Source organism: Mesitornis unicolor, unplaced genomic scaffold (assembly GCF_000695765.1).
Source record: "Mesitornis unicolor isolate BGI_N332 unplaced genomic scaffold, ASM69576v1 scaffold17092, whole genome shotgun sequence".
Classification (NCBI taxonomy): Eukaryota; Metazoa; Chordata; class Aves; order Mesitornithiformes; family Mesitornithidae; genus Mesitornis; species Mesitornis unicolor.
The window spans coordinates 1-23,004 of NW_010167400.1; the positions used below are offsets into that span (position 1 = coordinate 1).

The following is a 23,004-nucleotide window of genomic DNA, read 5'->3' on the forward strand; positions in this document are numbered from 1 at the left end:
CCTGTGGAGCCAAGCGTGAAGTTTTCTTTCCACTTTCTCTCTTTTTTTGTTTTTTTTTCTTTTAAGGCAGCCTCTTTAGGTGTGAAATGTTGAGGCTGCTGCATGCTTTGGTATTTGAGTGGCTTTATGAAGCAGCTTGACCATCTCAGAGTAAAATGTAAGAGGACGTAGCAAGGTTAGAGTTCTCCTTTGCATCCTACTGAACATGAGCACCCAATTTTTCTTTCTATTTGTGATTGCTTTTATCCATTACACTTTTAAAACAGAAATCTTCGTTCCTCAGGTTAACGTGTTCTGACATTAACTTCTGAAGGAATTGCTCAAAACAGAAGCAGCTTGTATCCATGTTCTCTGATTTAGGCAGAAAGCCACACAGGTATTGTGTGTTTTCTGTTTCTGGTACCTGTTGACTCCCTTCTTAGCTTTGAAACCTGGATCATATTATAGAAGTCCCAGCTCTCTAGTCACTTAAAATATTTATTGGCTTGTTAAACTGAACCACATCTGCTGCTGTGGAGCCAAGATTTGGTTTAGAAATCTATCACAGGACTCCAGTTTCTTTAGCAGAAGACATCATAAAGCGAATTTTACCATACTTTAAGAAAAGAAGTAATAAAAGGGCAGTGGAAACAGCATAGCCCTCGTTCAGAACAGGTAGCCTTGTTCCTTTAGAGCATTAAGGTATTTCTAAACACACTCGTTACCAAGAGTACTTGAATATTTTTGGTATGATCAGCTGTGAAAAAAGTTAGCTTGGACATGTTAAAACTTAATTAAGATTGTTTGTCAGTCCATTAAGAGGAACTCGTATGGCAGGATAACTTTGTGGTGTCTCATAGCACAAGCCCGAAAGGACATTCACGGATACGGAGAGAGGGGGAGTTTTGAAAAATGCTAGGTGGAAATACTTTTCCCAAGCACGTAATGAGAGTGAAACCGGTTGCCAGAGGAAATCGTTCAGCAGGGTTCAAAGCAAGCAGATATTTGTGTGAATACCAGCACGGCCCAGTGCCTTTATAACGAGAGCCAAAAAACCATTTAGGAGAGAGATTAAAGCGTATGACTGAGGGGTCAAACTGATCTTTACAGGAACAAGAACTGGGCTTTGCTGTGGCACAGAACGTTAAGGGGCTCTGTGCTCCCCTCGAGTTCTGAGCCGTGGTGGGGAGGGGGCGCAGGTTGTGAGCTCAGGTGGGAAGGTGTAAAATCTGCTGCTCACTGGCAGAGGTTCCCAGGTCTGCCCGCTGTGACCTGTTCCCTGTGTTAGAATGCAGAGAGCGTTGGCTCCGTGTGTGTGTGAAATGTAGAAACCCTCAATGATGCACGGAGCAGCCGAAGCTTTGGCCGTGTCTTCGTTCAGAGCAAAGGCTCGTGGCAGGGCTGGGTTTTCTCCCGACAGTGGATTTCGGGTCCTGTCTGACTGAGGTGTTCAGGTGCATCACTTGACAGGAAACCGAAGGACAAACCACATAGCTGCACATTCTGGAAATGGTGTACTCCGTGTTCGCTTGAACGGCCGTTCTGCACATTTGATGATTTAATTTCGTATTTTTCCCTATGTTTTGCTGACCATTAGCTTTATGTTTACATGCTCATTTAAAATGACTTGCTTTAGGGCGACTTCCCTGTTTGCTGTGGAGATCGAGTATCGGTGGAGCCGCAGTTTCTCCTCATAACCCGTTCCCGTACCTGCACTCGGGGGCTCTGTTTTGTTCCAGGTTTGAGTTTCACTCCCAGCTCTTGCACCTCGCACTTCTCAGCCAGATTTGGAAATCCTGCGCTGCTGGAGACCCTCGTGTCAGGACCACGCACAGGGATCAGGTCATCCCTCACAGTTCTGTCTCAAGCTAAAATCCTGAGTTTTGCCTTGTGGGCTTTGTTTTTTCAGAGGGAGAGGGCTTAATTCCCTGGATAATTTTGGAGGGTGTCTTTCTTTGCTTGAAAGAGTCCAGCAGGGCCACAAAGATGCTGGAGGGAGTGGAGCATCTCCTGCTGAGGAGTGGCTGAGGGAGCTGGGGCTCTTGAGCTTGGAGCAGAGGAGACTGAGGGGTGCCCTCATTCCTGGGGATCCATTGGGAAAGGGCAGTGTCAGGAGGAAGGAGCCAGGCTCTGCTCTGGGATGGCCAATGCCAGGACAAGGGGCAATGGTCCCAAGCTGGAGCACAGGAGGTTCAAGCTGAAGATGAGGCCAAAGTTTGTGAGTGTGAGGGTTATGGAGCATGGCCCAGGCTGCCCAGAGAGGTTGTGGAGTCTCCTTCTCTGGAGACACCCAAAGCCCTGGCCGTGTTCCTGTGTGACTGCTCTGGTGATCCTGCTCTGGCAGGGGTTGCACTGGGGGAGCTTTCCAGGGCCCTTCCAACCCCTCATGTTCTGGGATTCCTTTAAGTTCTCTGCAGTGTTTCAGTGTCCTCCCTGCAGATTCCTCTTGGTGCTCTGAGCACAGCACTTCAAGCTCCTTCATTTTGCCCCAGTGAAAACAGCCATGACATGACCTAGAGATCGCTGTTGCATAAACAACCCTTGCTTGGCTTTGTATTTGTAAAATTCCCCCTATTTCCGGTATTTGTTGTTTCCTTTGCTTACCTGAAGGAGTGGACGCTGTTGGACAGGCGAGCAGAGCCGTGCACTCGAGTGAGGCGTGAGGCAGCTCGGTGGCTGTGCGTGCTCCGTGGCGCAGCCGTCTGTGCCGCAATCTGTCGGGCCGGAGCGGCTCCAGACGCGCGGTTCTCGCCGTCGCAGCCGGCTGGCGGCAGGCGGAGCTCAGACGGTGCCGCTTCCCCCCGCAGAAACAAAGGCGAGCGCACATTTCCAGCAGCCTTCACGTGTGTTTGATCTGGCGCAGAGCGCTCTGCTGCTTCCCCACGGCGATACCAAGCGTCCCATCTCACGTTTTTCCGGTTGATTGCAGCAAGACTTTGGATCCTATTAAATATTCTGCTCTTTCTCCTCAAAGAAGGGTCCCGGGTTACTTAAAGCTTAACTAAAAGTTCACATGTTTACATCCCAGGTTACTCCAAGTTCCGTATATATCCCGGAATAAGGATTGCAGCTGGCAGCTGGGCTATGGCATGCTGAAGTTGTCCACAGTACGGATAAAGCAGGAAGATGTCAGACACAGAATCCAGAAGGTTCTTCAGATACAGAATCCCTTGTGTTGAACAGCGCAGCGGATTCTGGTAAGAACTTGGGACCTCAAAAACTTTGCTTCCAGTAAACCAGCGCTTTTCGATCCAGCTTTTCTCCAACATGCAAACAAAATACTGATGTTAACTGTATTTATGTAGAAGAAAACCTTTCATACACTGCATTACATCCATTTCCGTGCCTTGGGAGCAGGTAAGGACGTTTTGACAGCTGTTAATCAGTTGTGTTGATTCAGAGGATACACAACCAGTGGTGCTAATGCACAGCACCCGTGAGCAGACCGGAACAGACTGCGTGCACAGTGGTTTTACTGGTGCTGCCTGGAAAACACAGCTTTAGGGTGTCATGAGTCCCAAGAAGATTGGGGCTTTCCTTGTGGATTTAAGGTAGCATTTTATAACTGATTTTTTAAAGATTGTTTATGTGCAGGGTCCACTGCACACATTGATGTTAAACTGAAGCACGGTGCACGACCACGTAGGTGAAGCCCAGTCAGCCTTGTGTGTCCTCCAGGCAAACCGTGCTGTGATTCACCAAAACCATGGGATGTCCTGTTGAGAGCTTTTGTTCTGCAGGCTTTGGGGTGCTCACTGGTGATGGTTTTGTCTGTATGAAATGATAACACTAATAAAATACATACACCAGCAGTTCTTTGGTACCTGTTTTCCTCTTGTCAAAGTATTTTAAGCAGGATGCTCTTGCTGACTGTTAAATTTGTTTCATACAGAGCTGGTTTTTACCTTTTGCTGAGATGCTGCCCATCAGTCTGCTTGGTTTTCCTGATGTGTAAACTGAAATAGGCTCATCAGCTTTGGTAGCTTCAAGAAAGCTTTGGCAGAGCCTGAAAACCAACAGCGTTGGCCAGTTGGGACTCCCTGGACCAAGCCGAGTCCCATGAGCTGTGGAAGCTCCCATCCCATTTGTGTGCCCGTGTTTCTTCAGGGCTGGGCATAACACAGAGCTCTGCAATCACCGCTGATCAGAAATGACGCAGGAAGAGGTATTTTCTCAGTTTAACCTTGGGCAAGATGTTTTTGGCATCACAGCACTCACTTACGTGGACTTGGGAGTGCTTTTAAAGTACAGCCTTTTGTAATCTGGGGTCTGAAAGTTTGGTTATTCGTGCAGACTGCAGAGGTGTTTTGTTCTTGTGTAAGTTTGCACTTGAAATCTGTAGGAAACGGGACAACTGCAAGAGTTTTCCTGGTCTTTGATAGGGTATCAGCTCTCGTGTTTGAGGAATTCAGTGTTTTCCTTGACTTGCCACACAGTTGTTAAGTGTCAGTTGGTTTATACTTGTACCGTGCTTGGAAGCTGCCAAGTGTTGTTATTAATTAAGAAATTGGGAGAGAGCGCCATGTTTAAATGCAGATAATTCTCAATGCGTGTTCTGCCAATAGCCCTGCATTATATTTTTAATTACCCTGTTGCTCTGGGTGCCAGGATCTGGGCTTTGCTGTTGGCTGCTGTTGAGGTGGCCACAGAAGTAGAAGAGGGTGGAGGTACATGGAAAACCTCCCAATGTTTGTACAAATTCAGAGGAGAAATCCTCCTCGTGCCTCTCTTCCTGCGGGATGGAGGCTATGAAGGATGCCCGATTTCCCAAGTTCTCTATGGAGATGATCAGCAGGGGAAACAGTGCCTGGAGAGCTCGTGCTGCCAGCCCTGCCTGCTGAGACAGCGGGGCTCATCAGCAAAGCTCCTCTTTACCCCAGATGTGCCGGTTTATTCAGCCTTGTAAAAATTCAATGCTTTTCACTTTAAAATACGGGATGTCCATAAGAAAGAATGGAGCTGTTGGCCACCGCTGTCTCACAAGTTAATCCAGAAACATAAGTGAGTAAATAGGTGTTTTCAGTTTAAAGAATTACATTGAAATTCAGCTGCCGTGGCTTCTAGAAGGGCGGTGCTCCTGGCTGGCTGACAAATCCAGTTTGAATTCAGATTAAATACCGGCTTTTTCCTGCTGCTGTGGCCGGGAGTTTGGCTGTGGGAGCGGGCGCTCATCTTCACCCAATTCCCCCATTGCTGAGCGCTCGGCCGTGCAGACCCATGGGGTGGACTGAGGCTCTCCAAAGGGTCTGAAATGGGATAAGAGACAACAGGGTTTTGGTCCTGGGTTCCCGTAACCCGGTTCCCCCGAACGCGAGAGCCGGGTGGGTGCTGGCGGCTGTGGGGAAGCGGATGCTGAAATCCATCAGCACTGGGGGAGCTGTGGTTGCCGTGGCAACAGGTCCAGGCTGCACAGAAACGGCTCAGGGATGCGGGATTACAGCTGGAAAACGGCATCGAGACAGGTCGGGTTGGTTGTATTTTCCTGCTGGTGCACACCCCTGGTGGTGCTGAGCAGCGCCCGCCTCCTGAGCACGTCAGGGATCGATGGTTCAAGTCACTGCTTTGAGAAGTGAGCTGGTGCTTGCTGGAACTTGGTCAGGTGCGTTTATTAGGTGCTTTGGTCAGCGTGTGAAAGCAAAGCCAGAAAGCAGCACGGGTGATGTGTGTTTGTCATCTTCAGCAGCACGCGGAAATGGAGCAAGCCCCATTTTTTGGGGGCTACTCTCTTGGCCCGTGGGGACATCGGCTTTAGGAGCAGCCTCCTTACAGCCAGACCCCAGCATTCAAAATTAAAGTGTGGACCAGCGCTCTGAAACCGCTGGCAGTGCCCCAAAACAACAGCCCTTTATTTTTTAACTAAAGTGGAATTTGTTTGACAGAACGATTCCCCTTAGAAGTGAAATTCTTTCAAGATTGGATCACCAAATAACGAAGGGAAAGTGCGTGGTGACCCAACTCGGAGTCCTTAAAAGGAGACCCACCAGGATCGCGCTGTGTCTACACGGCCCGTGCTTCAGTCAGCTTTCTCTCAAACCAGAGCCCCGCAGCTCGTGGGTCCCTTTGCTGCTGGGGTCTCCCTGCACGTTTCCAAGGGAGCTGAGGATGAAGTAATCCATAAACCTCGTTAATTTCTCCAGGCACAGCACAGAAGAGCCCAAGGAGTGCGTGGTCCAGGTTGAGACCAGGTGAGCCAGATCTGGACCGGGCTCTTCCCATTTCCCATCTCCAAATACCCTGAAAACCACTCATTTCTCTCATCAACCAATTTTCACCTCTGGGTGCGGTACGTGTGGTAGCCAAAGTGGCAGTTAACGGGTGCAAGGCATTGAAAGAAGAGCCACAAGGATGGGGAGGGCTCTGGAGAACAAGCCTGATGAGGAGCGGCTGAGGGAACTGGGCTTGTTCAGCCTGGAGAAGAGAAGGCTGAGGGGAGACCTCATCACCACCTACAACTGCCTCAAGGGAGCTTGTAGAGAGGTGGGTGCTGGGCTCTTCTCCCAGGTGATGGGGGATAGAACAAGGGGAAACGGCACCAAGCTGTGCCAAGGGAGGTTCAGGTCAGAGATAAGGAGGAAGTTCTTTACTGAGAGGGTCGTCAGAAGCTGGCACAGGCTGCCCAGGGAGGTGGTGGAGTCACCATCCCTGGATGTGTTTAAAGAGCGGGTAGACGAGGTACTTAGGGATATGGTTTAGGGGGTAGACAGGAGCGGTTGGACGGGATGATCTCAGAGGGCTTTTCCAACCGAGCAATTCTGTGATTGTGTGAAAGCCAGGATGAAGGTTGGTTTAATTGTTACCATCCTTAGACCTAAAGGGACTGAACGTGGGGCTGTGGGATGCACAGGGACAGCCTGCAGCACACAGGAAAACAGCAGCAAAAGTTACACTGAACAGGAAATGACGTGTAGTAACAGCAAGAGTATAATGATAAAACTACATATACTGTAGTACAGCAGGACTGCAGTGATAAAATCCCATTTCCCAGCATCTGATATCCAATGATCTTGCCCAGAAATGCCAATGGTGTCATTCTGTGTCAGATGCAGAAGTAACCAGGATCCAGGAAAATCCCTCACTCACGGATCACCCCACTCTGGATCGTGACTGCACCAAACCCATCCCCGAGCGCTGCACAACATTCATTTTTGGGTATAAAAGAGGTGGGTTCGGGCTGTTTTGTTCAAAAGCACCACAGTTGTACAAAAGAAATCACACCAAATGGTTTCATATTCTAGAAGCAGCTAAAATAAAATCTGATTATATAGCAAAAGAAAAAAGAAAGCCAGGAGTGCCCCATCCTTTAAACAACTTGATTTATTAGAACCCATAAGTGTTGCTCTCATCAGAAGAATCAAGTTAACTCCACATTCGGGGTGAAATTACATTTCAGGGCAAACAAGAAGTGGTAGTGCTCACACACCCCCCTTGCTGCTGGTAGAGCCCTGGCACCAGTCACTCTGGCTGTGGTGCTGGGGCGCCCAGCGCTGTTCTGCACTGCAAGGACACCACACAGAGGTGTGGGGGGAAGAGCTCCAGCCCTGAACAGAAAAACCCAAACAGAACTCGGGATGCGTGGCCAAAACCTGCAATGTTTATTTCGGACACGTTTAGGACTGATTGGCAGAAGAGCCCTGTAGCAAAAACCCAAATGGTGTGGCCGTTGAAACGTACTGAAAGGGTTCAGAGTTGGCATCGAGTGAGCCTTGACGGTGACTCCAACCTGTCCCCGAGTGCGGGGATGAAGCACAGACCCCGTGCCATGGGGCTGCCAATTCCTCTCCCAGTCTGGGCCAATAACTGAATTTCCACTCCTGGAGATCAACAGAGCCACGTCCTCACAACTCAAAGTGCCTGAACACGGGATACAAACAGCAGCTGACTTACAAACCAAGCCCTGGGACACGGCAGGCAGCGGAGACGTGGATCAGAGTATTAAACTGTAAATTAACTGAGTGATAGCGACACGGGATGGGTGCTGAGCTGGGAACAGGGCGCACACAGCAGCACCTCTACCCTTCCCAGGAGGCTCCCACCGCGCTGACAGGGACTCGGCTGCTCCTCAGCCCCACGTGGGCTCTCTGTAACGCTACACAAAGATCGCCTACGAGCTGTGCTCAGTTATTTATATCACCCTTAATCAACTATTAATCACACACCTTTTCAGGATTTATCAAATGGAGTTCTACCGTCGCCGATTTCCAGCTCTAGCTACGAGGTCTGGGTGGCTGGGTACGCAGTACAGGGGTGCGGGGTTCCCGAGGCCGTCACAGTCTTTCCTCAGCTACGTTAAGGAAGGAGCGATTATTTAAATACGCGATTTTGGTCTCGACCGATCGCTCACCTGCGAAACACAAACCCACAGCGCCCGGAGAGAAGCAGGGAGTTTTGCTGGGACAGGCATTGCCGTAGAAAAGGAGTCCTTTGGCTGTACACTGCTTCCAGGGATTTGTCCCATGAGATACAAACTGTACAAGTTCTCCAGTTTACAAAGGTTTCTAAGTTGCAGAAACAGTTCAGCCCGTATTTATAACGCCGGTTCTCAATGTAAAGATTATTACAGGTAAGGTACAGTCTAACTGGCTCAATGGAACATCGAAAATGTGGTTTTGATACAGTCTGCAATAGTACAACTATGTACACGTGTACCCCTCTGTACTGCGGCTCCTCAGCGCTTGTATCATCGTCGCCTTCCCCCAACGCCAGCGGCGCTGAGGGAAAACGGTTGGGGTTTGCAGCACCTGGGTTCCTCAGTGGAGATCCCTTCCCGTCCAGGGCTCACAGGACGCCGTCGCTGAAGCGCGGTTTGCCGTAATCCACCAGGTCGTTCTGCAGGTCTCTCTCCTCATCATCTGCAATGAGAACAGATCAAATCTGGTGTGATGCTGCTGAAACCACTGAGCCATCCGTCAGGACACAGCGAGCCGGCCTGGGGAACGGGGAGAGCAGCGCCCGCGGGGCCGGCCCTGGCGAGGGGCTGGGACCTCACACCCCTAAGAGCTCTGCCTTCACTGCGGCCGCGTTAGGATGGCACAACTCAGGTGCCTCATCCCAGAGCAGGCTTCAGATCTCCCACTGAAACCCAGCTACTCTGGAGAGCCGTTTATCAACCCATTCTGGGGTCACCATACTGTAAGATTTCACAAGGCTGGGTACCTCATGGGACAGAGAAGCGAGCACAGCCCCTGCCAGACTACGGTAACGCTGCTTCCACCTCCTTCACACATTTGAGAGCTGATCCCTTACACCAACACAGCGCAGTGCATTTTGCAGTGATGGGATTTACCTTCTCAGACTTGAAGGTAAGATCTGAAGAGACTTAAAAAAAAGCTAAAGCTCTCGGCCTTTTCCATCCTCTCACCCACAGCAATCGCTGCTCTCCCCGAGTGCTGCGCTCGGGTGGTCCTTACAGTGGTTTCCAGCCTTGTCCTGGGCTGGGGCAGTGGCGATGTCTCACCCCACCTCTCTCCTCTGTGCTGCTGCTTGGCTTCGACTCCTTGGGCTTTGGAGTCATAAAAGTCATAAAATTAAAACGTGTGCATCCTCAGGGTAACCCTTCCCCGCAGCGCACAAAGCCCTCAAGTAGATGCACGTTCGGTGTGTTTGTCAAGCGGTGGTTTAAAATTCACCGCAATATTGTGCACTCTGCCATCGCTCAACCTCTCCTGTGAGGGTCCCAGCCTCCTCTCAAGGGAGAAGCCCTAAAACTGCCGCTCGTTTCAACTCGTGAGCTCCTCCTGCGTTTCCAAGGGAAGCCGCCTGCTCCCAGGGATGCAGAGCAGCTTCGGTTCCCCGGGTCCTGGCGAGCCCCTCGGTCACTGAGGTTTGTTGGTTTGTCACCGCGGGTCAGAAAGCACCAGCCCATGGCCAGGGCTCTGCAGTCCTCCCGTCAGCCACCACCACACCGACCCCTGTGAAACACCCCTGCGAAACACCCCTGCACTTCAAGCAACCGGAGGAAGCGGCGCCGGATGGGGCACTGAGGTGCACATGAGCCCATCTCCCACATCTGGGCATTTTCCTCCGATAATCTCAATCTCGGGCCCACTCATTTCTAGTGGCAACAGAAAACCAGGTTCAACCGAACTGCTGTGTCTGCACACGCCATGTGCTCTGTTCCAGCCCGATGCAGAACCAGGTGATGTTTTCCTAAGAGTTTCTAGACAGAAATTCACTTTTTTCCCTCCCTAATCAATCATAACCACCCTCCCCAAACCCTGGTTCTACCCTCTCCTGCCCTGCAAACAAATCAGCGTGAAGACCAAAGCAGGCTCTTTATTCTCAAACGCCACACGGTGACGTGCAGCAGCTCCAGCCCAGGTCCGGGGGAACAGCACCACAAAGGGCTTGGGAAGCGCAGCCGCTCCTCGTGAGCAGGCTCCAGGAGCTGCTCTTTGCAGCTGCGATGTCCACGCAGAGGCACAGCAGGGCTGACAGAAAACACGGGTTTTTACCAAGTCCAGAGCTAAAGCCACCAGAGCAGTGAACCAACAGCCCCACACTGCAATGGGAAACGCTTTCAGGAGGCCACTTTCAGCCCGAGCTCTCACTCCTCCACACATCCCTCGCAGAACAAGCTACGTAAGCACCATCTCTGTCACCAACTTCCACCACCCTTTGGTACGCGGCACACGGGAGCGCAGTGCACACCACTGGCAGTGCCCCCGCACACGTTGTGTTGAGAAGCAAAGCAGCGCGGAGCTGTGAGGGCCTGCACCACCGTGCAGGGTTTGCCTTTCACGAGGTGAGGATCCCTAAAAGCAAACCCCTCCCTCCCAGCATCAGACACAGCTTTGTGCACCCCGTACCTGTGTTTGGACACCAGCTCGTACAAGCAAATCACAGCCCGGTAACAGCCCACCCACAGGAACAGGCACCAGCACCCGGGGTGCTGTGAGCAGAGGTGGAGCAGCAGCAGTGTTTGTTTTTATCAGTAATTAATTAATTGCCCAGGGTTTGGATCCATACTTTTCTTTCGCTTGGTCACGAGTTTCAAACCAGCCCGGCCAAAAAATGCTTAGGCTGCACACTCAGATGCGTGCCCACAGAAATCAGTTGCTTTTCATCAACTTTTCCCATTAATTACGCTCGGATACCAATTAAACACGTCTAAAAAACCACCAGCTAGAAAACTTGCTGTCTGAGGATCAAAATCAGGGCACCTGTAGAACTTCAATCGTTTGGGGTTTTTCTCCCCTCTTCGTTCTGCACGTCCCCTCCCTGGGAATGCCGTGAGTCTGTGGAACCACAGCCCTGCAGACACAAGAGCCCTTCACCCGCGTCACCCAGCGCCGATGGAGGCTGGCACAGAAGGCAGACGAGCGATGGAGGTGAGGGCAGAGCCAGAGGCGTGAGCATGCACCCCGTTAATGAGCTTAATGAGTTTGGTTAGCGGGGGAGGAGAGCCTGTTGAATCTGTGTACAGCGCGCCCGAATCACACCCGGGATCGCTGCATCCCCAAGGATGGGCAAAACCCCACGCCTCTGTGTTCAGATTTGCTTTAGTGATGCCGAAGGCTGCATCCCAACTTGCCAGACACGGCGTCTGGGCCTGGGCGAAAGCATTTCTGCAATTTGAAGCGCCTCGCTCTCCCAGCAGGACTGAAATGAGGCATCAGAATCCAATCGCTGCCGTGTGCCGTCACGCTGCTTTCAGACGGAGAGCAAGACCCAGCGGCAGAGGCTGCCTACAGCTGCTTTGTTCTGTACCAGACATTTCTGATCAGCGAGGCTTTACACAAATTCAACAGGTGGACTCGGCGTGGATGTCACGACAACGGGATGGAGACAAGGCCCAAGCTCACCTTGGACGTCTTCTTCTCCACCATCACCATCCTCTTCCTCATTGTAAGCCAGCTCGGCCTGTTTGTCTGCCTCGTACTCCCCCACGTTCCCATCATCCCCATTATAATCTGCCAGTTTAGAGCCCTGCTGCGGGTCCACAGGGGACTCGTTCTCATCAAAGAATCGGCCTGCGGAGTAGGCAAAGGATAAGTCAGAAGCAGAGAGGACAGAACCAGGACGGCTGTAACCGAGAGCGGAGCGCGGGTTAAGGGGAGCTTCAGCTGCAGGAGAAAGGGGGCGGCGGGGGGACACCCCCCTGCCCCAGGGGTGCTGATCTGAGAGCTCCGGCTCTGATCACCTGCAGACACCAAAGTTTTCTGTAATGCTGCAGAGCAACAGTGCAGGGGTTTGTATCTTGACTCCTTTCGCGAGAACGGGCACTTTTCTACCCACAGCAGAGCAACCCATTGCTGCCTTCGTACCCGGTGGTGGCTGCAGAGCCGGTACCGCAGTCGGGGCTAAAAATCCAGCAAAGGGCTGCCCTGCGTCTCTGAACAGAGCTTTTAACTCCCTGGTCAATTTGGCTTTGCGCTCTGGTTTCCTATTAGGCTTTAACAGTTCTCAAAATGCTCTGAACCCAGGAGTTTTGTCTCCCACAGCACCAGGAATAGGCCCAGATACTGAAATAACGCATGGGAAAAACGGGAGCTGGCTGGAGCCGTGAAGTGACAGTCGAGCACCACACAGCTGAGGGTGAACGGTGTGAAGCCAAGTGGTGTTCAACGGGGCACAGGGAGAGCTGCTCCGCTCACACAGCTCACCCTGCCTGCCCATTGCTTAGGGAATGCCCCACCGAGCCTGCAGGGGATACAGGTCTGGAGGGAAAAATGGGATTACAGTGTGATGCAACCTTTACAGCCTGGAAATGGACTGAGAGAGGCGTTTACTGTTTGCATTTCTGGACACTGCTGTATATATAAAGCAGACAGACCCGTACAGTTCACACATGTCCGTATAAAACAAGCTATGGAACAACAACTGGATGTGAAAGCTGGGCCCCGCTGCACCACAGGGGTGAGTTCATCACCAGCACCACCGCTGATCAACCCGAACGGATCTGCAAACCTGGACCGGCTGCTTCCACACGGGATCAAGTCTCTCCCTCACCGCATCACTGCAATGCAATGTGATAGTACAAATATGAAGGAGCAAAGAGAAAAGACTCCTCGGTGAGCACTGCTGACCCTTGGGGACCCACTCACAGCCTGCACTGGAGATACTCAGTCGCTGCTCCTGCCTGCAAACCCCCATCATTCACCCATGCCCAGGGCAGACCCCAATGACTCAGGGCTGGAGCTGTGTCCCTCAGCCAGGCAAGCACAGCAGCCTTGAGAAGCTCCCCTGATGAACCAAGCACTCCTGCAACTCTCAGGATGCACTGAGTGGCAGAAAAGCTTGAACAGGTTGTGTGCTGATTTTGAATACACCCAACTACTCTATCAGAAAGATCCAGGAGTGATATTCAAACAACTGAAGCCTTCCCTAGAGATCTGCTTCTGAGGAAAACAAAGCCCAAAACACCCAGTAAACGGATGTCCATTCCACCTCTTCAGCTCCAGTCTTTCTACAGCTCATTTCCCCCCCAATACTAAACCCTATCATTTTTTTAATCTCCCCTGAATTCCTCCCAGCTTCCCATCACGACATTTAAAGCCAGAGCGTGGCCTGACAGGCACTTGCTAAAGCAGAGTCACTCCGTATCTTATTTGACATTCACATTAACGCGTCCCAGCAGAAAAACCTCACTTCAGCCACTTGCTGGTGACCGAGCTGCTCCCTCGCTGGTGTCACCTCCTCTGTGCTGTCCTCCAGTCCTGGCTGCAGCACACTTCACAGTTACAAACCTTTATGCTGCTGAAGCCACATCTAATAGTGTTACCAGCCAGCACCAAGCAGTGCCAGGCAAAGGATGCCTCTTTGTAAACCTGCTCTTGAAAAATCCACTTTACCCACCAGTAACGACCCATTCCAACTGAGAATGCAGCCCCTCACCTTTCCAGCAACAGCTTAACTCGAGCAAAGGGAACTCCCCAAACTAAAACCTTCCTAAGAGCGACCCCAGCTTTCAGAATTCTTCACACTGATCACTAAACCAACTCATGATTCTGTTTCATCAAAACTGCTATTTCTGTGCCACCATTTATCCAAGCCACAGAATGAACACAGGTTTCTGGCAGGAATCCCTTTTTCCTCCCGTTTTTGTGACTCTGGAGATGGGCTGTTCTGACACAGTACCTCAGAGTACAGACAGATTTCAACCACAGAAACCAAAGCCTAAGGGAAAGCTGCTTAGCTGCGAGTACAAAGAATTTAAAGTTAAATTTGTAATGCCCATAGGATAAAAATCTTATTTGGATAAAACCAAAAATGTTTCAGCACTGTGGTTTTTCTTCCAAACGCCCCTTCCTCACCTTCTCCTGAACAACAGGAATTAGCTCCTTAGCAGCAACGAGGTTCAGGTATGCCTGGTTAGTCTGGGCTAACACCTCAGAGTGCGGTGCCTCCACTGGTACCATACCAAACCTGTTTCCATGCACTGTTCCTATAGCAGATGCTAACTCAGATGCTCCCTGGTGTTACAGAACCAGCTGCAGGGCAGAGCTGCATCTCAAGCAGCAGTTTGGGGCAGTGGGATGTGTGTCCCCACTCTCACCTGCTGCAGTGGTGCCACCACCACCCCCAGTGAACACGCACGACTGCTCCTGCCTGAGCGCTCTCCCTGAGCAGAGCTGGAAGAGAAGGGTCTGGAAAGCTTCCTCACACACAAGAGCAAACCCCTGGCCACACCACACACACCAGCACAAAGACTCCCAGTGCAAGGGCTGAACTCTCACCACATTGTCCAGAACAGCGCACTGAAGTCAAGTAATACAGCGTGAATGTAACTACCACGTGTGCAGCAGAAGTCTCCACAATCTATTTCAATGTGCAGTCATTTCCCCAAACATTTTCAATTCCTATAGGCAGGTCATGTGTTTTCATGACTGAATATGTATATATATGTATATATGAACGATGACACGTGAAGGCATATGCTTTACCCAGCAACACATGACATCTCCAGAAGGCCACTGGCTGTAATGGTTCCAGTTTTCCAGACAGGCACCACTACAGAAAATGAAGTGATTTTCTTAATACATTGGCTAACTTACTTTGCTTCATCTTCTGCAAGTCACTAACTCTGCTCTTTGGAATTTTTATGTGGTCTGTTTCAATCTGGTGTTCCCTCTCGTTTTCCAGATTTTCTTCAAAATTTAAGCGCTGGAGCGAATTTGGAGGTATCTGCTTCGCAATATCAGCGTTTCCATCGTTGTCGCTGTGCAAACCTATGGGACGAGGAAGCGTGTTCAGTTGGTGCCAGTTAATTAATCACATTTTAATACGTAATCAATCTTAAGCCGTTACCTTCTCAGCTGATTTTCTGTATGTGCTTAACTGCCCGCTGAAGCCCAGGACAATAACAGGTCTACGTGTTTTTTTATCCTCCCGCTGACTGTGCTTTTCAGCCCTGCTAAGCACCACGTGCTGTTTAGGAGCTATGATCAGAGGGAGGCTGCGGGAGCTCACAGAAGTTATGCTAAAAACAATAAGCAGAGTCCCAGGACTACGAAATCCCTGCTCCCCCAACATTCACATCAACCTTCTGTGGCTGAACTGTGAATTCAACGAAGCAAGCTTTCCACGTGCTACCTTTTATGTCTCCTCATTAATAAAAGTCAAAATGAAGGACTACCTCAGAGCAGCAAAAAGAAACAAACCACTTAAACGATGTGACATTTGGAAATAACGAGCTTTAGATGTGCGTGCAGCCTTTGAACTCCCTAATTCTGGTATTCTAATCTGCTCACACAGCCAAGGACAGGAATCAAGAAATACTTCTGTCGCCTTTTTTTCCAAAAGAACCAATAACGGCCATAAAAAGCTTCGAGCTGTTTGGTCACGGATCAAGTACACGATGATATCGGATGGTTTTTAGGACAGCATTTGAATATGCCACTCGCAGCGCAGACATAACCTAACGTTCTCTTTGACATTAAAGCAAAGGCACTTGATCCACAGGCAGCACATTTATTTTCAATGGATTTGTGTCCTTTCTAACTGCAATTCTTCCAAACCCTTTCAGTGCAGCACTTCCAGTTCTCTCCTGTCCAAAGCCTCCCCCACATCAGCCTCAAGCTGTTCCCAGAAACAGGAGGACACTGAGCAAGCGATAGCACCACTGTTTGTTTTGTGAGTAAAACTGCTACCAGCAGATCAAGACAGCTCCTGATGATGCATGGCAGCCCTGGCTAAGCAGCACCCCTAAGAAGGAGCTTTCATTCCACTTGCTCTCCTCTGTCCATACAGAAATCCTGAAGCACTTCTCTCTGAAATTTCCACCTCTCACATTTGGCTGAAGTTGGTGAAAAGGCTCAGAAATCACTGGGGGTGTGGGATGAGAGGAGATGGTACAGGCAGCAGCCTCAGGAGGCCAGGAAAAACCACGCTCAACCTTGCGACCTGCAGAAACTGGTCCTTGTTTGCCTTTTTGTGGCCACATCAGACACAAAGGCCCTGGCCCTGCACGTCTGACATTTGGGATACGGCAGCAGACGTTACATGGTAACTTCCCTACAACTTCTTGACTTGTCACCTGCTAACAAGAGCTTTACCTGGTGCCAGATTTGGAGCATGGGGCTGTTCCGTTGGAAGATTTATGACGGGTTGATGGCCTTCACTTTTAGGAGCTGAAATCAGTGGCTTCTTTAAAGCTACAATAAAATACAGGGACAAGAGCATTAACATTAAACAGACACTACACTCGACATTCCCTATGAAGCCCTGTGCTGGTTTTGGCTGGGATGGAGTTAATTCTCCTCACAGCGGCTGGTACAGGGCTGTGTTTTGGATCTGTGCTGAAAACAGTGCTGATAACACAGGGATGTTTTTGTTACAGCTGAGCAGTGCTTACACAGCACCAAGGCCTTTTCTGCTGCTCGCTTCACCTCGCCAGCGAGCTGGGGGTGCACGAGGAGTTGGGAGGGGACACAGTGGGGACCCCAGGACCAAAGGGACATCCTGCACCATGTAACATCACACTCAGCAAAGAAAGCTTTGGGGAGGAGGAGGAAAAGGGGAGATGTCCAGAGTTAGGGTGTTTGTCTTCCCAAGTAACTGTTACATGCTGGAGATGGCTGCACAGCTGCCCATGGATGGGAAGGGGTGAAATAATTCCTGGTTTTGCTGTAGGGGAGATATCCAGAGTTAGGGCGTTTTGTCTTCCCAAGTAACCATTACATGCTGGAGATGGCTGCACAGCTGCCCATGGATGGGAAGTGGTGAATTAATTCCTTGTTTTGCTGTACCCAATAAACTGCCTTTACCTCAACCCACGAGTTCTCGCTTTTCCGATTCTCTCCCCCCTCACACGAGGGGCAGTGAGAAAGCAGCTTCGTGGTGCTGAGCTGTCGGCTGGGGTTAAACCCCACCACACACACGGCACCCAGGCAGAACATACACACCACAGAGAACCCAAATGTGGAAGTATTAGAATACTTCTCCTAACCAGTGGGAGTATCTTCAGCTTTAGCAGGGTCATTATCTTCTAGTTCAGGCATGCCTGCATCTCCTCCTGGCTTGATTTTCTCTGCAAGACAAGAACAGGATATTCTGCCTTATTAACCTTTAAGTTTCAGCAGTGAATTTCCCTCTTGTGGGAGGCTCCAAGACCATAAGAAAGGCCCTTTATCCGCACAACATGTCCCATATTGACAATGCAACCACAACACTGCTCATATTGTACTGCTGGAGTCCCTGAAGAGTGCTCTGGAGCAGTGCTCTCAAAGTCAGTGCAATCCTCAGAAAAGGATGGGAAACAGATGCACTGCTCAGGGTAGCAGAGTAAGCAAAGCCTGCTGCAAGAAGGCGGAACAGACACTGAACTGATACCAAAAGGTGCTGATTCAGCAGCACAAGAAGTAGAAACAAAGCGAACCCATCTGCCTTTCAGAGACCTACAGGGAGGAAACAGCAGCAGTGGTTACTCACTGAGCCTCCCCTACAGCTCCTGAGCACCAAAGGTCCCCCCTGTTCCTGCTATTCCTCACTGCGGTTTCACTGCTCCTCAGCTCCAGCCACCTCCTCTGGGCAAATTCCAGCTCCCAGCAACTCGCCCTTCCCCAGCCACCCCAAGACATCTCACGGAGCGGAGAGGCAACCCCCAGTTCACAACTGGCCACTGAGGAAGGAGAAGCCCAACAAACCAACTAAGGGAGCACAAAACCACGCAAGGAACTGCTTTCATGGAAGGGCACGGAGAAAGGACACGCCAGTCTCTGGAATGCACTCCAGCGCTGTGTGATTGCACTATGTTAATAAAGCTACCTGGGCCAAATAATTCACCATTCTACTTCAGAGAAGTGCGTGATTCTGAACAACAGCAACGGGTACAACACAACCGGCCCCTTCTCTATCAGAAATGACAAAAAGAAGGAAATACCTTTGCCATTTACAGCACGATCCGAAGGCTGCTCATTCTTGACTGGGTTTTTATCTTCTGCCTCTGGAACAGTCTTGGATATTGCCTGCTCATCGTTATTGGGGCTTACTTCAGTGCCTTTACTGGACTGAATTTTCTGTGTGGCCTGTTAGAACACATTTGTAAGAAACCAATACTAAGTAAATCACTGAAAGTTACAAAACAACCCGCTCAAGATTACTTTGGGTAAGCAAAATTGCATTTATGAGTTAGGTGATCACCAAAGCAAACAGCAGCAGAAGTCTTTGTTGTGGAAAACAGGGAAACAAATCTGGTCTTGCGAGGCCAGCACCGAACATGCGACAGAACAAGTCGGGGAACAAACAGTAATCATTTATTTACAGCAGCATTTGCAGGTTCTTTTGGATTGCAGGTGATAAACTGAAAAGCTACAGGTACAGTAAAGGTTGTATAACTGACATAATACCAACAACAACGCACTACGAAACACAAACACTAACAACAACAACTTGCTCGCAGTAAGCCTGGCTGCCTGGCAAATGAACAAGTCTGTTCAAATGGAAATACAGTGGAGCAAAACCAAGAGTATGCTCAGGGACACCTAGAAATGAACCTGAGGAGATCTATCAAATACACTCAGGGAGTATGAACCTGAGGAGGAAAATATCAAATACAGTCAGGGAGTATGAACCTGAGGAGGAAATCTCACCCACAAGGTGACCTGAGTGGTGGGGATGGAGAGGGAGAGAATTTGTCAATCTATCCAGTTTATTGGTGTGGATCTGAGTTCGTCCTGTGACCCCAGGTAAGGGCTCCCACATAAGTTACCTTGGCCAGCATTGCGACCAAGGGGAAGGTTCTCATCACTCCATGGCTGGAGAAGTAACTCCCCATTTCTAGCAGGAATCTTAGGGGTTTCATTCCCTGATGTTCAGGACAGCAGGCAGGAGGGTGCCTGAGTGGATCAGACCACCTGGGGTGTTTGTCTTTTGTTATCTTTAGCTATCACTCAAATTTCTGCATGACATCACCGGGCATACCTGCGGCTGGGGATGACTACAGACAACCTTATCAGTTATGTTAATGCCACAAAGTCCGTTAATTCACACCTCCATGGGTAGAGGTGATGGCTCCTTTGTTTGGGGCAGAAAGACATGGGGGACTGGACTCCACCTCATGTCCCACTCCTCCAGGCATCCCGATAACACCAGATACGGATCCAGTGATGGTTGCCACCTCCCCAGCGCTGAGTTTCACGCTGAGTTTCAGGCATGCAGCTGCGTGGTGTACAGGACTTGGACTTTGTGACTAACTTTTGTTCTCTCTACAATGTTCTATACACAACCCTGAGTCCTGAGGGTAGGAGATGTGAGTATGGACACACAGCTGAACAGAAAATGTAGAATACAGCACGGCTGTACGACATTTATATTGGCATTTATATTGGCGTATAACACCATCAAGTTAAGACACCATTGGCCTTAAGCCTCAGGTCAGAGGCTTTGAAACAATTCTGGATTGTAAGAAAAGATCTGACCAAAATCTCCACTAAGTTTCCCTTACTGTTTGAAATGTCTGTAAACAAAGGCCATGACATTCTAAGAAAAGCAAGTAATCTCATCTGTCTGTAGGAAAGAGGGCCATATTCTGCTGGCAGCTTGCAGCACGTAATTAAACCCCTGATACCATTCAAATACCATTGTTATTCGCATCACATTAGCACCTCCTGGCCTCAACAGAGATCAGGTTCCCCTTTGCAATAGCCCATACAAGGTGGTAAGAACACGGATCCTGCCCTGGAGAGCTATAAAGTAACACCCATTTCACAGAGAAGACCGAAATCCTCAGCCGTGTCACGCAGGAAGGCTGCAGCAGAGCAAGCCAGGCAGGTGTTCCCACACTAACACCATCTTTAGGGCTGTTTGGGATGATATTTAATGAAACATTAGGGGAGAAGTGTCCAAGGCCTCCACGTATCTGAAATGGTGAGTGAAGCAAACAGCAGACTTTGAGCTCCTGTAATTCAGCGAACTCAGCTGTGCGTTACCTTTTGTTCCCGTGCAACTCGGTCCATTAACTCCTTTACGTTTTCTTCGTGTTGCAGTCTCATCTCCTTGATCTGCTCCCCACACTGCAGGCTTGATAAGAAACACATTATTAGTTATATTTCACTTGCTGTACCTGCTTTCCCGAGGGGGGAAGAAATGAAGGGGCACAAAAAGCCCAACCTGAGCTATCACTAGAACAGTCTGTCCAACAAGCCTCATGCTGGAACGTGTGTGGAGTGGAAATGGACTGAATACAGAAAGCAAGCACAACTGGGAAATACAGAGCAGAGAAACAGTGAAATGCATGCAAAGTGGAAAGCAACCAAGGCGCCACGGTTTGCAGTTACTCTGTCCCCAGCACACACCAATCCTGCTGGGAAAGCTGCACATCTCCCGTGGCTGTCAGCACAGGGGACGCACGACGGCTGCAGCAGCTCCTGCTCCCAGCCCCACAGACGGAGCTGAACGACTCCACTGCGTGTCCCACACAGATCATCCCAAACCAGCAAAGGTCTTGGCTCCCACAGGCACTCAACGTAGCACAAAGAATATTTTCAGTGCATGAATGTTTCAGGCTTCTCTCAAGCATTCACCTCCCTCATGCTCACAGCTTCACGAGCAGTTGCTCTCCCTGCTTCTCCATCATAAACTGAAAAAGCTGAGGGCAACTTAAAAGTTCAATCCACGCAATGCTTTCCACTCCAGTTGAAAACAATGAAATTACACTTTCAGAAAGAGAGTAATGAGCAATCCTGGCAGCTTGCAGAACAGTGTCAATTCAATGCTTCCAGGTATTTGTTGACTAAGATCTCCATGTCATAAATAAAAGCATCGAATGGTCCAATGCTGAGCAATGCCAGTAAGTCAGACTTCTCTTAGATTATCTCTCACTTTGGCAGGTGTGGGGGGAGCAGAACACCACGAAAAACAGAAGTTGAAAACGAAACAACTAACGAAATCAGCACTAAGAGGGTGCACTCGAGTCTGCGGATGAGCAGAAACAGGATGAATTCTCACTTTTTAATAAATACAGACTTCCACGCAAACAGTTACCCCCATACCTGTCATACTCCAGCCTCCTGGCGAGGTAAGTGTTGTTCTTCTTGTACTCGTGCAGCTGATCCTCCTGGCGAATGAACTCCTGACGCAGTTCTGCCAGTTGCTCTACGCCACAAAGCAAAAAGCAACGTGAATGCAGCAATGTGAAAACGCCATGGTAGATACGACTTTCAGTACTGTCACGCAAGGCACAAATTTGCTCAAGCTTGGTGTATTTTTCTTCCAGATATGCCCTAAAGATTCTTAAACTAACTTGAAGAAGATGCCAATTAACTCCTGGCTGCCAGATGTCACTATGAATTGCAGAACAATTCTGCTGACGCCACGCCAAACTCCCTAAATCTTTCTGTACCTTTCCCTTCAGAAGACTTACACAATGCTACTGCACCTATCTGCTGGAAATCTCCTTAATTTCCTGAAAGATTCTGTTGCTGTGAGTCACACACAAGTACTGGGTTCCTTCAGGCACAACGATCAAATACGCTTTTCCTGCAATAAGCGCACAAAAGAAGGCACTGTCACACCGTCCACAAACCCAATCCCTATTTCCTGTCCTGTTTGTTCTGGAACTTCTTCTCCCTGCTCCTCAGGCTACAGATAATTGTTAATTCCTTCCTCTCGAGTTGCAGGCAGAAAGGCCACGTCCAAGCGCTGCCATCAGCTGCTCCAGGTCGCTCTGAAGCCCGTGCAGTAACACCACAGGCGTTGTAATCACATCTGTACGTAACAGCCTTACAAGATGCTTTCTGGACCTTTTCTAACCCAGCGTAAGGATCACAGTGCTGCTGACCCAGACTACACTGAAGGCTGCATCTGGTCATGAAAACGACTGGAGTACCTTGAAGTCAGCAGTGCCAGAATGCACCATGTTCTGCAGGCAGCAGAGCCAACCCTACCCCTACCCAGACCCGGTCAGAAACGAATACAAAGAAATTTCACACGATGCCACGTCCAGCATCACCCGGTCGTTCATTTCAAATGCATTCTGCAGTAGCTAAGCAGAAAACACAGCTTCACAGCCTGCCAAATCCCCATCTGGCCATCGATTCCTTACCCTTCAGACGATGGATGTCTGCCATCTGATAGGAGATGTTGTTCTGCAGCTTCATCTGAAAGGAGGAAACACAAACACAACTGTAACTATAAATACAGCTGGGAGGGCAGGCAGGGCTCACGCTGCAGACCGGGGTGTGTTTGTGTGCAGTGCAAAGACGAGGTGGGCAGAGGTTGTCAGAATGACGTGCACAAAGTTCTTGTCAGTGATGTATATTTAGGTATCCAGTGATGTCACCAACCTACACTCTGTCTTCAGGCTCTGCTAACAAGGACTTGCAGTGATTTCCAGAACACGTTTCTATCAAAAACGTAGCTTCTGTCAGGGCTAAAATAAACGCGCTGCATTCTGACGCCGCAGAAGGAACCAGCACATCTCCAATGTCAAAGCACACGGCTATAAAAATAACCTTGCAGCAGCACCAGGACAAACATTTTTTACATCATGTACAGTTAAAGTACATTTTCTGTGATGCTACCTAAGATTTGTAAACTGTATTTTATTTTTAAGAGGGAATCTGACGCCAGCAGACTTCCACAACAGCT

The 23,004-nt window shown here is 49.7% G+C and overlaps 1 protein-coding gene across 1 annotated transcript; it reads right to left on the reverse strand.

Annotated features, from left to right (window-relative positions):
• Positions 1-8,754: 8,754 nt before the first annotated feature.
• CASC4 (cancer susceptibility candidate 4) lies at positions 8,755-22,514 on the reverse strand. Its single transcript, XM_010178694.1, has 9 exons — positions 22,460-22,514; positions 21,408-21,510; positions 20,346-20,436; positions 18,299-18,443; positions 17,366-17,446; positions 16,473-16,571; positions 14,973-15,146; positions 11,781-11,948; positions 8,755-8,828 (listed from the first exon to the last, which is right to left on the reverse strand). The coding sequence occupies exons 1-9, from the start codon at positions 22,512-22,514 to the stop codon at positions 8,755-8,757; spliced, it is 990 nt and encodes a 329-aa protein (XP_010176996.1).
• Between the last annotated feature and the right edge of the window lie 490 nt (positions 22,515-23,004).